Source organism: Polyergus mexicanus, unplaced genomic scaffold (assembly GCF_030449975.1).
Source record: "Polyergus mexicanus isolate NDT 795.1 unplaced genomic scaffold, iyPolMexi1.0 SCAF_2, whole genome shotgun sequence".
Lineage (NCBI taxonomy): Eukaryota > Metazoa > Arthropoda > Insecta > Hymenoptera > Formicidae > Polyergus > Polyergus mexicanus.
This window is the reverse complement of record NW_027223322.1, coordinates 2,412,099-2,428,310: the sequence shown is the minus strand read 5'-3', so window position 1 is coordinate 2,428,310 and position 16,212 is coordinate 2,412,099. Positions and strand designations below refer to the sequence as shown.

At 38.6% G+C, this 16,212-nt stretch overlaps 2 protein-coding genes across 5 annotated transcripts in view; both read left to right on the top strand.

Annotated features, from left to right (window-relative positions):
- Twin (CCR4-NOT transcription complex subunit 6-like twin) overlaps positions 1 to 16,212 on the top strand; it is a 219,388-nt gene that overhangs the window by 123,372 nt on the left and 79,804 nt on the right. The window contains exon 1 of one of the 3 annotated variants that reach the window (XM_070314979.1): positions 9,986 to 10,013. The exons of the other annotated variants lie outside the window; for them this stretch is intronic. The gene's annotated coding sequence lies outside the window, so the exon portion shown is untranslated. Of the gene's footprint in view, positions 1 to 9,985; positions 10,014 to 16,212 lie in introns of those variants that run through there. 3 annotated transcript variants of the gene reach the window in all.
- Positions 1 to 16,212, top strand: part of LOC138944139 (CCR4-NOT transcription complex subunit 6-like) — a 383,005-nt gene that overhangs the window by 353,756 nt on the left and 13,037 nt on the right. The window contains exon 4 of one of the 2 annotated variants that reach the window (XM_070315072.1): positions 7,761 to 8,140. The exons of the other annotated variant lie outside the window; for it this stretch is intronic. Coding sequence (XP_070171173.1) covers positions 7,761 to 7,843 — 83 coding nt within the window. The 3' untranslated portion in view covers positions 7,844 to 8,140. Of the gene's footprint in view, positions 1 to 7,760; positions 8,141 to 16,212 lie in introns of those variants that run through there. 2 annotated transcript variants of the gene reach the window in all.

The window sequence follows — 16,212 nt, the reverse complement described above, 5'->3', positions numbered from 1 at the left end:
AATAAAGTGCGCGAGTAGTTGCCATTTTAGTCTATTTTCTTCGTTAAAGCGCAATCTGTATAGATAAATAAGTATCGCGTAACGGAGCGGGTATCCTTTTATATCGTGACGGTAGAGAATTGTCATAAAAGTGGCGAGTTACGCTCTGAACCCGGGTAACCGATCTAATAAATTCAGATTCGTACAAGCCCATCCGTTGATTGGGTGCTAACGCTCTGAGACTGCAGCTTGACAAGATAATGCGCAAGCCGATGGCGAACGTTCTCGTGATCGCGATCGGAAATCTTGGCCTGAATGCACACACGCGCGTCGTTATATGCTCGAAACAGCGGTAAATATCCTAGTAAGATATATCGTCATACATGGTATAATTTCTTTATGGAATAAAAGCCTTATATTTCTTACGTACATTTTCCTGTACAAAGGGAAATACTAAATTTTAACCATCATTAAAAATCAATAATTATAGTATTATTAATTTTAGAAAGATATATGGAATTTTGTTTATTCCAATTTTTGGAATTTTACGGACTTTATTATTTATTTGTTAGAATTATTTAGAGAATAATTAATCATTTAATTATTTTTCTCAAAACTCAATATTTTAATCTTAGAATTATTTATTTTACAAATTATAAGATGAATGGTAAATTATTTTTTTCACAAATAAGTGCGATTACGTAAAAAATTAAATTTATTGTATTTCGAATCGATCATAAAAATTGTATGTAAATGCAGTGGAATGTACCTATCTTCTCTGTAGTGGTGCGTTAAACTTTACATTATTTTTAATAGTATTGCACGCGACGTGACATCTTTTTCCGTTTGCGAGCTTCTCTCAAAACTTTCCGCAAAGTGCGCGCATCTAATGGCCGAGAAGTAACGACAACCGCGCGTCGTCGTTTATGTCGCAACAAATAGTCTCGTTGTACAATAGTATACAGCCGTAAGGAATGAAACGCGCTCTCGCTTGCTGTTTTGCGAAAATAATCGTCTCTCTTAAACGATATAAACGTGTTTATTTGCGTGTACAGTATTTCCATTTATGATTCGCGAGAGGCTGCTTTGAAATACGTCATCATTGCATGGGTCATAGAAACATCTGCACTCTCTGCACTCAGAAATCATTTTCATCCAGGATAGTTTCAGCGCGAAGTCTTTTAAGTGCAATAAAGCCGATACAATAAATTTCAATAAAGATATCCAGTAAAGCACGAATAATGGTATGATATGAATGTACAATACAATACAATTTATGTCGACAGCATAATCTTAGATTCATATCTTTAACTTCTTGTATCTTTTCATTTATTTCGCCTTATTTAAAAAAATAATGGGGCCACACGATTGGGAAAAGTTCTCGTGAAAAAAATTGTAATCATCCAAGTATCAGGTGTGATGTTTTAATCGGCGTAAGTTGAGAATAACGACATATTAATTATAAATGATGTATTTATAACATCAATACATAATTGCTTCAATTTTTCGCTTTACATATAATGTCAATATTTAAATATAAACAAGCGTATGCATATAATTAATCAAGAATATATTGCAATTTGATATCATCCGCTTAACACCTCTACGACATAATAGAACGAGTGAAGAACGCCTCATAATTTCGCACTCGCGATAATTTGGCGAGCACGAATTTAATTAACGAACAAATTATCCCGGAATAACGCGACCGTGTAACGTTACAACCATCCACAATTTTGCAAACAACTATCGGCGACAACGCGTACATCGATGTGAACTCAAACGCTCATTTATCTGACGAGAACCAACGTCGTTGAGAATGGTATATTTAGCTATAAATCAGACGGAAACTTATAAAGCTCGTAATGGCTTGGCAAAACGATTTTATAAAGATGGCACGGCAAAGTACGTATATAGACACAGAGCTACCGAAGTTACGAGCCGGATGATTTACGGTTAATAAAGCTATCTAGCATCACCGTGAAATATCCGCAGTGTAAATGCGAGATCATTTTATAACAGTCCGATTTTACGATACATCCGTATCGATATCATATTCATCCACATTCGAAATTACTCCCCTTATAATCATAAAAGAATTCTCTCGTTGAACTCGATCTCAAATTTTTATTGATTTTATGACGTTGCAAACATTATACAATTTTATTGGATTAATCATCAGTGTATTTCTGATGAATTTAGAATTTACTTGGTAATATTAATACATCTAGTAGAAATAGTATATATATATATATATATATATATCGTATATACTTCCCGGGGATACATTACTTCCTGGGGATTGGACATGCATTTCGAAGATAACTTTTATTCTCCTTTTTTATTCGCAAAAAGTACAATAGTTTCCTTTTTTTCTCTTCTCTTTTCGAAGATACGTAGTATTGTTCTTGTTTTATGTATACGTGAAACTGTCCGTGTCTCGAAGATGCGTTATTGTTCCGTCTCCGTGGAAATACTTCCGGGAGAGACGGGCGGGTTGTGCGCGTGTGTATGTGTATTACGTGCGAAGAGAGAAACAGGTCGCCACACAACACACGGTGAGAGCATGTGGTAAAGTGCAGTAGACACTTTGGTAATGGTGCTGGGGCGGCGTGACGAGATTGGCGATGCTATCAGGTGTATCTCCGCTGATGAAGGTTGTAACCTCGCGCGGGCCCCATTTATTAAAGCCGCGTCTCTGCCACGGCAGATACAAGGTTAGCATCACTAGCTACGACGTAGCCGAGAGCAGCAGCAGCAGCAGCAACAACAACAGCGAACCACCCTGCAACCTGCACAGGGATGGATCGTCAGGATGTTGCCTTTCTTCTCTGATGCGATTTTACGCGAATTTTTCGTTTTACATTTTGCCCAAGTTAATTTATCAGTCCACTCGCGTTTAATAGTTTTGCAGAGCTTGGGCGTGTAAAGCATATTATATAGCAGAGATTGTACGATTAAGGATGATTAAAGATTTCCGATTCCGATCGAACATATTCACAAAAATATCGAGAATTGGAAAAATTTTAAATTTCATTTATTATCTATTTTTCATTTTATCCATCGCATTTTACAAGATAGCTTGACATAATTTTCGATATATGGTAATTTAGTTTTTAGTTGTTACATACGTTCGGTGGAGCTCGAATATAATTCTTTACAAAACAATAAAATAAATCATATATATCCATGTATTATCTCTGTTAGAATTTTAATATAATCTAATGATAATAAATCGTTTAATCTTTCGTTGGAATTATTACAATTGTCCAGTTTCAAAAAAAGCACTTGAAATAAGAAATTTTATTTTGCAGAACATTTTTTTATGTCTGAGTAATTAAAAAAAAAGGCTATTTTTAGTAATTAAACAAAAATAAAAACACATTTAAATAGAAAGTATATGCGCTATCAAATATAATGAATAAAATAAAAATCCCCTCGTTGGTTCAAGTGCTTTTTTATTGCGATTAATTTCCAAAATCTCTCACGCATCAGCAGCGTCGTTGAGGGCACGCGAGAACCTTCTCCGGCCCTACGTCTTACCGGGCGGGCGTCTCTCGTGCGGCTTGCTCTCGCGCAGATTGCAATCAGTCATATTAGCCGGACACACCTCGGATATGTGCTCGGCCATCTGGCACGTAGAAGCTCGGGGTTGTACGCGTCGGGAGTAACGGGTCCGTCTGACGTAATCACCGGTGCCGGCGGCTCGACACCATCGCTACCATCGCACTCGCACCACCTGCATCTCGTCGCCGCGCCGCCGAGTGCAACACGTTTCTCCGTTGCCGGCTGGCTGATCCCCCTCCCCCCCCCCCCCCCCCCGCCACCGGGAGACCCGGGCTCCCGCTGCCGCCTGTTGGCTTATCGGCCTCACGGCCCTCTCGAGATATACGATATCGCGGAAAATCATTTTCGAGAGACAGCGACGGCGAGAGATGTATCGTCCGTGACCCGGGTCGTCTTGGAATATATCGCCACGCCTCTCTTCAGACGTGTCGGTATTCCGACGTCTGTCCCTCCCTCCTTTCCGCGCGCTTTTGAACCGAGTGACAACTGGACGAAAATGGAGATGACATATATGGAATACCGGTTATATATATTGATCAGATTCGATACGCGGAATAATTTATTTCGTAATCAGATATAATACGAGGTGAAGTATTTATATGTGAAAAATGGATGTGTCTAGTCATCGCAACGCGCGGAAAGGATTTTTCGATATTGTATTCGAGAATTGTGAGAAAAATTGACGATTGACGCCACGGGGTCCGAATATTACCATGTTCCTAATGCATAGTTCAATGACGCCCCGTCTTCATTAATCATTTTCAATTAAGAGCGCGATAAAGCGCGATAGAGCGGCGTGTCGGACATTCGGTCAAGTTAGCGGTGCCGTCTTCCCGCGAGATAAAATGATTCCGCTACTAGCCCGCGCTGCCACGGTTCGCCGTTTAATGCCCGCGCTCTCCTCAACAGCCGCTCACTCGAAGGCTGCTGTCTCGTACCAAGCCAAGTATCGAGAAAGCATCCTCTGTGGCAGGGACGGCGGCGATATGATATCGCAGAAAATCGTTTTCGAGACCGAACGCGAGATAAATCATGACCTGGCCGTTGCCGCCAAGGCGGCCACGCCTTTCCTAGACGTGTTGGCATCCATTCGCCAGCCGTAGGATAGGCAACATCCCGTTCCACGGGAGGAACAGCTCTCGCGGATGGTTCGTAAGGTCGCCGCGCTGGGTGATACATGCGCTCTCCGGGAGATGCGCTTCTTTCCGCGCGAAAGGGAAAAAAAAAAGAGTTCTCCTTTGCGCGCACCTGCGATTATATACTTAGCCGGGCGCTTCATAATACCGGGCGTTACCTATACCAGGAAATCATCGCGGATAATTTCATCGGGACGAGACGGTTCGCGATTAGGATCGGCTTCGTTCTGCGTCGCAGGTGTAACAAATCGAAAATTGCATCGCGCCAAAATAAAATTGCACGCGCCCTTTTTTCGGCAGTTGTATATTATTAGCGTTACGATTTAATTAACCTCTTTTATCTCGCCACCGCAATCTGTACGGCGTTTTATGGTGAGATCTTTATCGCATTTCGCGCACGAGTGTTGCATCAAGATGCACAGATTTATTGAAATGGAGAGAAGCGAGAGATACCGGATAACGATGTCGAATAAAATTGTCGTTAAGGAAAATTTCAATTCGAATTAGACGGGCGACATGTCGCGCGTCGCAGATGAGAGACGACAGTTTTTAGATCACTTTATATATGTCTCTTCTAGGTTGAAACGCTTATGAAACGCTTTATATTATATGCATCTAGATTTTATGGTACGCAATAGGCATATATCTATCTATCTATGCCGAAAGGACTTCGCGTTGGATGACACTCGAAATGAGAAGTCTCACAACGACCCTTTCGAAAGTCGGGAAGGACGGTATCCTCGAGAAAATGTGATCAGGAGAGCAGAGCAGGAGATGCAAAAAAAGAGCCCTTCGCGGATGTCAACGATCTCGTTAAAATTCGCATTAAACCACGGATCAAAACGCGAAACTTCCACTTTATTATCCTCATTTCCTAACCGTTGCCTAACGACACGCTGCACGCCGGAATTAAAAACGAACAGGGACTCGACAAAAAAAAAAAAAAAAAAAAAAAAAAAAATTGATAATTTCACTCAAAGTGAATATCGCAATGAAAGATGCAAGATATTTTCATCATCGTTTTTAAATTGCCTTTTTTTTTATTAAAGATACGGAAAGGATTAAATGCAGCATTTAATCCTTGAAATAGAATTTTGCAATAATTTATTATACTTCAAAAGCAGAAAAATTCTCCATAAGTAACGATATGTTGTAGGAGTATAGGGGCCATTATCGTGTATACATTGTGCATATATAAATGATAATTCTGCTACTTTATTAGAATTAATTTAAAGCGGTTCGAAATATCCCGATAATTGGATGCGCTTTTGCATGCGTTTAATTCTTTTAGCGAGCTCGTCTCATATCGAATATAATCTTTTCTTTCTCCATAATGAAGAACGTCGCTTAGTCGCTTAACTCGATTATCATATAATAGGCTTAGATCCGCCGGCGAAAACAGCGTTTAATAAAGTCCACGAAGTATAATCCCGCGCCTTTTTCGATCGTCTGGCGAACATCTCGATTAAGTATTCCTGCGAATTAGCATTATTCGCGGAATTACGTGCTAAAGCTAATATACCGACCTCTAGAAGGGATAACGTGACGAGAGTTTGAACATATTATAAAGGATATTTTGTAAATTGCAATTATATATTTTGTCTAAATGACACAAATATATATTAGAACGGAACTAATAATACAGTAGTGTGTGATTGTTTTATTACAAATAATTATTTTCTAACTAGAATCAGTGTCAAGATTATAATATATCGCCGCTATCGCTATTCTCATTTTCTCTCACACACATTATTTTAGCGATAGACATTTTATTTCGAACGTTACTTAATATTGGATTAAATATTACGTATGAAGAATATGAAAAAGAATTTTTTGGGATAATTTTAACAGCGGAAAGGGAGAATCTTTGTGATTTCGAGGACACCCGGTGCAGGTGGGAAGCCGCCGAGATGAATTATGCAACGGCCAATTAATAAAATTCCAATCACACTCGTCGGCGCGCGCGTCGTCGCCTCGTAAAAACGGCCCCCCCCCTCCTCCCCCGATTGAACGCTTTGAAGCATCCCGAATGAACTCTGAGCTTTAATTCGCTTCGAACCAACCGCGGAAAATTCTACAAACGTATATAGAAGACGAAGAAAAGATTAATTCTTCACTCTGACGCAAACAGGATTATCTTTCGATGTGACTTTTATAAATGACGTGGCTTTTATATACGACGAATTAATTAAATAAATGTATATATGAGAGATGCGAGCATTATCTCAGATTAATATTTAAGATTTTCATTACATTTATTTTATCATCGAAATGATCAGCTTCCTCTAAAAAAACAAAAGCTCCAAAGAGCTGCATGCTTTAATGGCAGTAAATCTTCACGCGTACTCCTTTACACGCGTATTCGTGATGAACTGCGCGTGATATCGGCACCGTTCGAGTTTAACATCGTTTCGCGTTTTACGCTGGCTCGCGGGAGCGCAATCGAATCGCGCGTAAAAGGAAAGTAAGGGGAGGCGTGTGAATTTATCACGCGCTAGAAAATTCACCATCGGCCGCATCTGAAATTAGATCGAATTTCAGATTCGCGACGATGAACGCGCGAAGCTTCACGGAATCCGATCCCGCGGCATGTGTTAATTAACGTTTCTCCTGTCTAGTTATACTCGCTTCGTTATAGATTCCTCGTAATGATCTCATCTTCGTTATTAATTAGCATTCTTCGTTGCTTTAATCATCTTTAACCCTGCCACGAGATAAAAGTGTGCTTCGCTATATATTTACAAAAAAAAAAAAAAAAAAAAAAAAAAAAAAAGAGAGGAATATTTTATTTAAAAATGATTTTAATTATCTAAGTAATATACATACATTTATCTACGTATAACGTTTCTTGCAATTATTGATAAAGCTTTAAAATATTAATATCGAAGCATTTTTTCGCACGTATAAAAATTATGATATGCATCTCTTATCGTGTACTTTGTATTATTCCAAACACATTTTCCTATCTAGCTACACGAGCGTATAATAACCGATTGAATTTCATAAATATTTAAGAGAACATTTCGACCACACATCATTCAACAGATATCTAATTCAATCCTCATTTGTATGTTTCAGGTAAGAAACAGAGCGTAATGGAAGCCGCGCTGCGCTGCGGTAACGTGCTGGTCCTTGACTGGGTACGTGCCGTGCTTGTCTAACAAGTACATTTTCGTTGTCACGGCTTACGTTTCTAGTTCTCTCTCCCGATCTCGAGACAAGTCTATTCTTTTCGACAAAAAAGAGGAGACGTTCTCGTGAGCACGCAGCAATAATAGCATGCATTCACAATGAAAATTTTGCAGCCCGTAAAGAAAATACTTGAAACGAAATGTCAAATCTTTCTTCGCGACTACATTTAAATAAAATTTTTTCGACGAAGATATTCATATAAATAGAGTAATTAAAATGTACTTGCAGAGTATAAATTATAATTAAGTAATGTTATAATTAAAAAACTAACCAACAAATAAATTATTTATATAGTACAATTATCGAGAAATGCATTGAGAAGAAAGCAGACAAAATTAGAATATATCTGAAAAATTATAACCAAGATAATCAATCGTAACGCGATATCAGAGAGCCTCGTTACGCTCTTGCGCAAACATTCGAACGGGCAAATCACGAAGTCATTTCCGGGATAAGAGGGATCAAGGCTTAATCATCCGCCTTGAATTTCCGAGCGCGTTCACTGCCGGGTTAAGGTCGTATTCAAGAGAAAAAGAGAAAGGGAGAGAAGGAGAATCGTCGGTATTCGAGTCGGGCGAAAAAAAACCGACCTCTCTCTTCGCGCAGCGGGGCTTCGAACGGGGTCCGGCCGGGCGGGCCCTATTGTCGGCGCGTTTTCCTCCGCCCGCTCGCTCGTGTCGGTAACAAATGACGCTTCGTGTTCCCCGCTGGATGTCACTCGATATCAGCCCGACAGATCATCTTCAACTCGTGGCGCGAGCACTCTTGCGAGACGAGATTCCGCGGAATGTTCTCGTTACGGTTCTCGCAAAAATCCGATTGCGACGGTGAAGACGTACTTGCGTATCACCGTCATCATCGTCGTCGTTGTCGTGCTTTGACGAGGTTCGCTCTTGATGATCGTGTACTGGATGAATCATGCGAAGTACTCTTTTTAGATGAATGAGTTTTTGCCTGAGACTGATCGGCGGGCGGGATTCATTTCATTTCTCGGCGTGTGTACGCGATTTTATTTACGCGCCATTTATACAAATATTAAAGCGTTATGACATCGTGAACACGCGGTAACCTTGATGAGAAGAAATAAACAGCGGCGCGCGTAAAAATGCTCGACTATCCCGACTTCCTGTTGACAAGAATCCGCAGTACTCTCCCGCGATATTTATCGGATATCGCACTCTCGACGTGCGTAGCACGCGATACTTAAAATCGTACGTACTTTTAAACCGGACGACCGCATATACATTTTACAGACGCGCGAGCATTTTCTTTTATATATCACGAACGTAAAAGCTTTACGAGACACTATTCGCGCATCTACATAAAAGCATCTTAGCCAATCCGTTATATTCTTTTTATCTTATTTTCTCGACCAACGATCCTAATAATTTTTCATGCAACTTTGTTGCGTTTCCAAAACTTTTTCTCAATCCATTATACTATATAATCACTTTATATAATCTATAAATCTTTCTCACCTCAATATCCTCTCACCCCCTTACTAGAAAATTGCGTATTATTGTTCTATACTTTTTAATGATTCCGTGAACTATAAATATGTAAGAATTATTTTTATAAAAGCAACATTAATGCTCACTGTATAAGATTTTCGCGACAATTTATTTATAAAGTTCCGCGTTAATTGTTCCGTAAAATCTAAATTCGATTGAAATTTAATATCGATATTACATGTTGATATAATGTATACTATTTAAAATTATTATAGCATCGGAAAATGTAGCTCCCTAATGCCAATTTCCGCACTAGGCGGGAATTTTAAAATAACACGTGCCATATAATGCGCGCAAAATGGCGAGGCTCGAAAAAAAGAAAGAGAGAGAAAGAGTTTTACCGCCGGTTAAAGAGAACGGCGTCTCTCGCGGAATTTTGCCCGCAACAAGACAGCAACATTTTAACACACTCAAGCGACAAATAACCACTATTAAGCGCAACAGCTGTACCGTGATCACGATGCAAGGATGTGCCGCTTGCGGCTTCGGTCGTATCCTCTCGTCGTCCGTAAAGAATAAGGGTCCGCCGATCGAAGGGATTCTCTTCTACTTGTGTGGCCGGACTACGACGCCTTCGTAGTGAAACAGCGCGGGATCGATCGACGGATACCGGATATTAAGGCGACAGGTACGCACACTGTCGATCGATTGAATATTACAGAGGAAGAATGCTTTGTCAAAATTTTTCCGAATTTCTAATGATTCTTCCATCTATTAACTCATTCCAGAATGTTTCGTTATAGGTCTTTTGTCATAAAAAAAAAAAAAAAAAAAAAAAAACGTTGAAAACATTGTATTTTTAATGAAAAAAATGCTACAGCCACATGTTCGATAAATAGTTTCGAGAATTTTAATAGCATTAAATAAAAATGGTATAAAATATAATTTCTCCGGAAATTTATATTTATATTAATTTGTATATTTTTTCGGATCGACTTTAAAGAAAATTATTAATATATTTTTTTCAGAAGAGTAATGCATTTTTTTTCCATATCATTTATTTTTTAATAATTTTCTTATAATTTATCGACAATGTGTATTTTTTCTCTGTAGTTTTTGACTCAGACACGAATCTACCATGAAACATCAAATGATTCGAATGATCGATCGCAGAAATCGTAACTCCGCGAAACTGCCATTAGTCGTAGGGATGCGACCCTAAACGATCGGTCACAGAGAGAAACCGGGATTTTTATTTCCCTCTAAAAAGACGGAAATCGCTTCAGACTGCTCAGACCGCGGTAATCCGCGCGACAAGCTACACCGCATAAAAAAATAGCAGTTTCGAGACCACAACCAAGCCGCGCGCCGTTGCCCTTTATGCTATCCGTACATGGGTCCGATTTATGTTTCTGATGTAACCGGGACTTTGTTGTTGACCCATTTGGGACACGTCTTTCTTGGCCATCCTGAAATGAATCCATAGTTATGCCTCGGTTACTGAATATTCAGGAATTATAAAAGAAACGATATTTAAAATATTATTGGACAAATATAAACCAGATTCGGTCGTAACGTCTATATCTCTCTCATATTTATATATCGGTTAAGTGAAATTATATTGATCACGATTGTTCGATACGTAATATGTAACAGAATACTTTGATTAATTTGAAACTCAATTTTCATTGATGGAAATTCTAATGAACGCCATTTCTTTTCACCATCCTATGTAAAGATGCGCGCGCTTTTTTTTATACGTAAAATTCATTATCTTTCGGGAATCTTCTTAAAGATTCGTTTAAAAGAGGAAAGAAGTAGGACATTACGTTGCATCGACACGCGTTACATCACGATGCCGTCTCTCATCACTCGTTTTGTCTCGAGAGAGCGTTTGGTGATTTCTCTTCTCTTCCTGGTCGGAGAGATAATTAAACCGGCGCGGCTCGCGCCGACGGGCATACAGTAATTATTACTCGAAGCGACGATTTGTGTCGTGGTCAGGCTCGGGCGCGCTAGATTGATACGACGGATGCAAGCACGACACACACACACACACACACACACACATAAACGCACAAATGGCTCTACAAACCCCTGCATGTCCCGCGAAAAGCGTAATACGCGTACGTCCGGTTCGGCGACTGCTCTCTCGACACGAGATGCGTGTTACACATGCACGGCATACCGCGCGCGGGCGTGACAAAGAGTCCCGCACGCATGCGCACCTGACTTCTGGGTGGTAGATCGTAATTACCATAAGTCGTGAAATATGACTTCATGATGACGCGCCCGTGTACGACAAATGGAACAAACAATCGACCGACCGACCGACCGACCGACCGACCAACCGACCAACCGATCGCCACATTAGGGTCCGGTAATGCCGGTCGGTCGGCCTTCTACTCTCCCCTCCGTCGCGATTCTCGTCGAAGATTACCACCGGATAGTTGAACAAAGAAATAAACAGGATATCCCCGGGATCATTGACATTGTTAGATATATTATATGCGTATGCGGAGACCGAGAAATAGATAGAAATAGTCTTTCGAAATATTTCACCGCGCATGTTTTTAATAATTTGAATGAAATTGCGAGCATAACCGGTAATTAGACTAATTAATCTTTTTTGGTTCTTTTCTCTGCAGCAGTCATCTTCAAGTTTATGTGTCCCTCGTTGTCCCTAGAATAATTTCCTCCCATCGATATAATAATTAAACATTTTACGTGAATATAATCCTCTACGAGCTATGCTGGAATCGACGACAAGTATACAGAGAGGTAGCAGCAGAAACTCGCTCGGTCACTTTTTTTTTTCTTCCGACGTGACTAGATATCGCTCTCTTCTCTCCGCACGATGGAGGAGACGTTTCAGATTCTTGCCCCGCTCGCGTCGTAATCGAGTCAACAATCAGCCGCCGCACAGCCTATATCCCATTGACTACGCGTGCTACGATAGATATCTCGATAATATCTTCATTGTGATAAATGTCTCCGCCGTCGATGCGATCCGTCCGCTCGCAAATTAATGACACGCACGAACGGCGCAAAACGACGACAGTCGTTCCAACGATCCGGTATCTCAAATCATAGATTCGATTATAGATACACGAGGGACGTTTAACTCTTAGTTACTAGATTTTACTAACGAGAAGGGATATCTAGAGTATATAAAGGCTTGGTTAGATTTATGCGATTAAGTTAATGTAACGTTAGCAACCGATACTCCATTAAACGTCGCAAAGCTTAATATTTTGTCGTTAATCAAGCCGTATAAGGTAGCTTCCCACTTTTCTTAGTAATTCATTAATATCTTGTCAAAATAATTTATCGGAGATACTCTGCTGGAATATAAATAAATCTTTTCTCCCGGAAATAAGCTCATCTGTTGTGATTGATATGTACTCAACGGGATTTTTTTCGCGCGAGGACGACGCGAAAGCATCCGAGAGACGAACATCGGTTCCGAAAGCTTCCCGTGAAAATGTAATTGAGGAAAAAAAAAAGAAAGACCGAGGGAACAAACATGCCCGTCACGTAGTCGCCTGTGCATCCCACACACGCGGGGAAATTTAAATATAATGCCGCGAATAACGCACACAATGACAGCGCGTAGGATGACGAAAATGCTTCTCGGACGGACGTACAACGACTTGATATTACTCGCGGGTAGCACAGCATTAATATTCAACCTTCGAAATATAAACGGTAGGAGAAAGGATGCGAATGACGATCCTCGAGAGAAATGAGGATAGGAGGATAGGAGGATCCTTTATTAAAACGTAACGATGCGGAAAAGTAATATTCGGCTTCTTACGTCAACGAGAGCCTCGTCGAACCTGTCGATTTCGTCGGCTCCGCCTTAGATAAGCTTCCCTTTGAATACATCCTCGCTGTTGCAACAACGGATGCAATTCCGAGATACGTTTTAACGATGTCGCGTTCATTCGAGTAAAATCTATCGGGTGTCAGTCGATCTATACATTTGAAATAATTGAGCGTCCCGAATTTATGGTTGAATAGAATACTTTCTCGAAAATATTCACATCGCACTCATTTATAATATGCATGTATTTTTACCTGAATAGTTCCTTTTTATGAAAATGAAAACATAAAAAAGAGTTTTTAATAATTTGTGAAAAAATATAAACGATTCTATTTCTTTATATTTATTACCTTATTTATCGTTTATACATATATAAATCAATCAAATTTAATATATATATATTTTTTTTTTAATCTAAAATGACATACATAAATAACGTGTCTTGAAATAAAATATATAAATAACGTCTCTTGAAATAACGTATATAAATAATGTCTCTTGAAATAACGTATATAAATAACGTCTCTTGTGAAATAACATATAAATAATCTTGAAATAATGTATATAAATGATTATCAATTATTAATTTTATGACAAATGTTTTGTCGCGAACTTTCTCTCAACATACGAAAATGGTCGCAATAATATATGGTTGTAACGTTAAAGATTATTTCTCGAGCGGAAGTGTGTGTACCGAACGGAATTTGGTACCGGCGAACGACGAGGAAATGGCAATCGGAAAAAGTTATTTCCAATATGGAGAATTGCTGCCTGAGAAACGTGATCGTAACTTATCCTTTGCACGCACGAACAAATTGAATTCAGCCAACTTGGGAAATTATTCTTTTACCCTAAACCTTGTCGACGATAACTTGCCATCGTCGTAATTACGCTGGATATTTCGACGAAAATTCCGTTACCTAATGATTTCAAAGTTACCATGCAATTTCCACACTACTAAAAAAGTAATTTAAAAAACCCACTTGCGAATTCAGCGCACTTTCCGATAATCCGATTTTTGGCTAGTTTTCTGTCTTTCGTTAAGCGGTTTTTTTTTTTTTTTTTATGAGAGAATTTTGCCTGGCCTCTTCTCTGTGTGTGCTGTCCGACTGCGGCCATACATTACAAAATGCATAATGTATATATACGCGACATGATGAAAAATGTACATCTGTCGCGAAAATGTCGCGGCGAGTCTGACAGATAATTCCGCACAAAACCATCGTCCGTTTTTCATTTGTTACGTGACAACATTTATAAAATAATATAGGATATTTCGGATGTATTTCAGCATGAAAGAGGAGCTACGAAATAACGACGTTATTAATCGTTTGTACATATACCTATATACATATATTTTATTTCGTAGACATTTATATCTGTTACTTATACTATATATAAAATTTATACGAAAAGAATAACAGTGAAAGATATGAAATACTTCATTTATACATTCGTTTACAAATAGATACGAAACATTATACAATACATAATTCTACATGAATAACACATATAAATATACAAAAGTAACGTTTTACATGTAGAACGTGTCAGACTTGTCAAGGAACTGAGTTAATAATTCGCCGTCGAGATTAATCTCGCTTCGCGGGGATAATCTTTCATCGACGATCATTGTCCGATTTTTATGAGAGCGTGCTTTTTTCTCCGTACCGTATTATCATGCTACCATTTCCCGCGGTTATTATCGGAACGGATATTCTTCGACAATCGGGTATTGTCCGTCGCATACCGGTAATTTCGTTCGCACACGCCGCGGCACGATCTTTCCTTCGCAGCGAGATTCGTTTGCGGGCTTAGTCGCAACCGGATACCAGGTTACGGCAATCGAACCTCGTGTTGTGTTCGCAAGAGAATATATTGATATTTAATAATCGGTTGAATTATGTGAGGTTACCGGAGGATCCTTGAACCCTAAAACGGGCTCGCGAAACGCGCGAGCCGGATGAAACCACGAACAGCCCCCCCTATTGTTCTTTAATCGCGATAATGACAAAAGCCTTCGAACTAAGGTTGAAAAATTTCAATTATGTCACGCGCTTACCATATTTCTAATGGATGCGCGGTATTAGCCTTGACATTTTATTATATGACACGAATGCATGCCTTCTCTATGCGAACGTGTGCATTTTCCAAGAGATGGCAGTCGAGATCTTTCAGTTTTTCTCGATCGAAAAATCAGAGTCGACAACAAATTTTTGTTGTACCCTTGAGAGAGATTCGTTAGTTGAGTCGATTATCTCTACCATTTTTTCTGAAATCATATTTCTATTAAGAGATAATACTACGAGATAAATATTTTTCTCTTTGATTTTGTAACTTAGGTAAAGTTCATTCTTTATGAGTTACAACAAATAAATATGTAGAAATATTTTTGGACTTGATTTTCTTTTATTTCTCACATTTAGATATCGATTTTATTATTAACATTTTGTTTATTTATTTATCATTAGCAAAATTTTATATAGAGAACAGAAAACAGAAATGTCTAAATAATAATTTTATCGAGATATCTCTGTTTTTAATTTAATCATAATTGAAACGAAACAAAGCTTATGAAAATTTAATAAATATTCCGAATTATTTGATTAACACTTACGATAATGTTATTAATGATCGATTTAGTGACATCGGGTATTATCATCAGCGATTTGTTAAAGTTTTATTATGTCATAAATTATCAGGGTTATTTATCAACAATTGCGATCGTTTTATTAATTATATTTCCATACTTTTTTAATTGAAATTAAATTATGTCATGTGTATATATATTCAAACGACCACAACGGGATGCATAAAAAATCTCATGCCTCTCTTGCTCGTTGATTTTAGACAGAAAATGCATATTCTCTGAGGAATATTCTTTATATACCCAACATTTTCATTACCCTTAAAAAATTAAATACAATTTTAATTAACACTGTTTAATCGAAGTCTAACTATTATCGCATTAACATATTAATTTAAAAAACTTATTTTTACGTTAAGTATTAAATGAAATTTTCCAAGAAACAATTCAGTACAAACCACATTCTCGCTAACG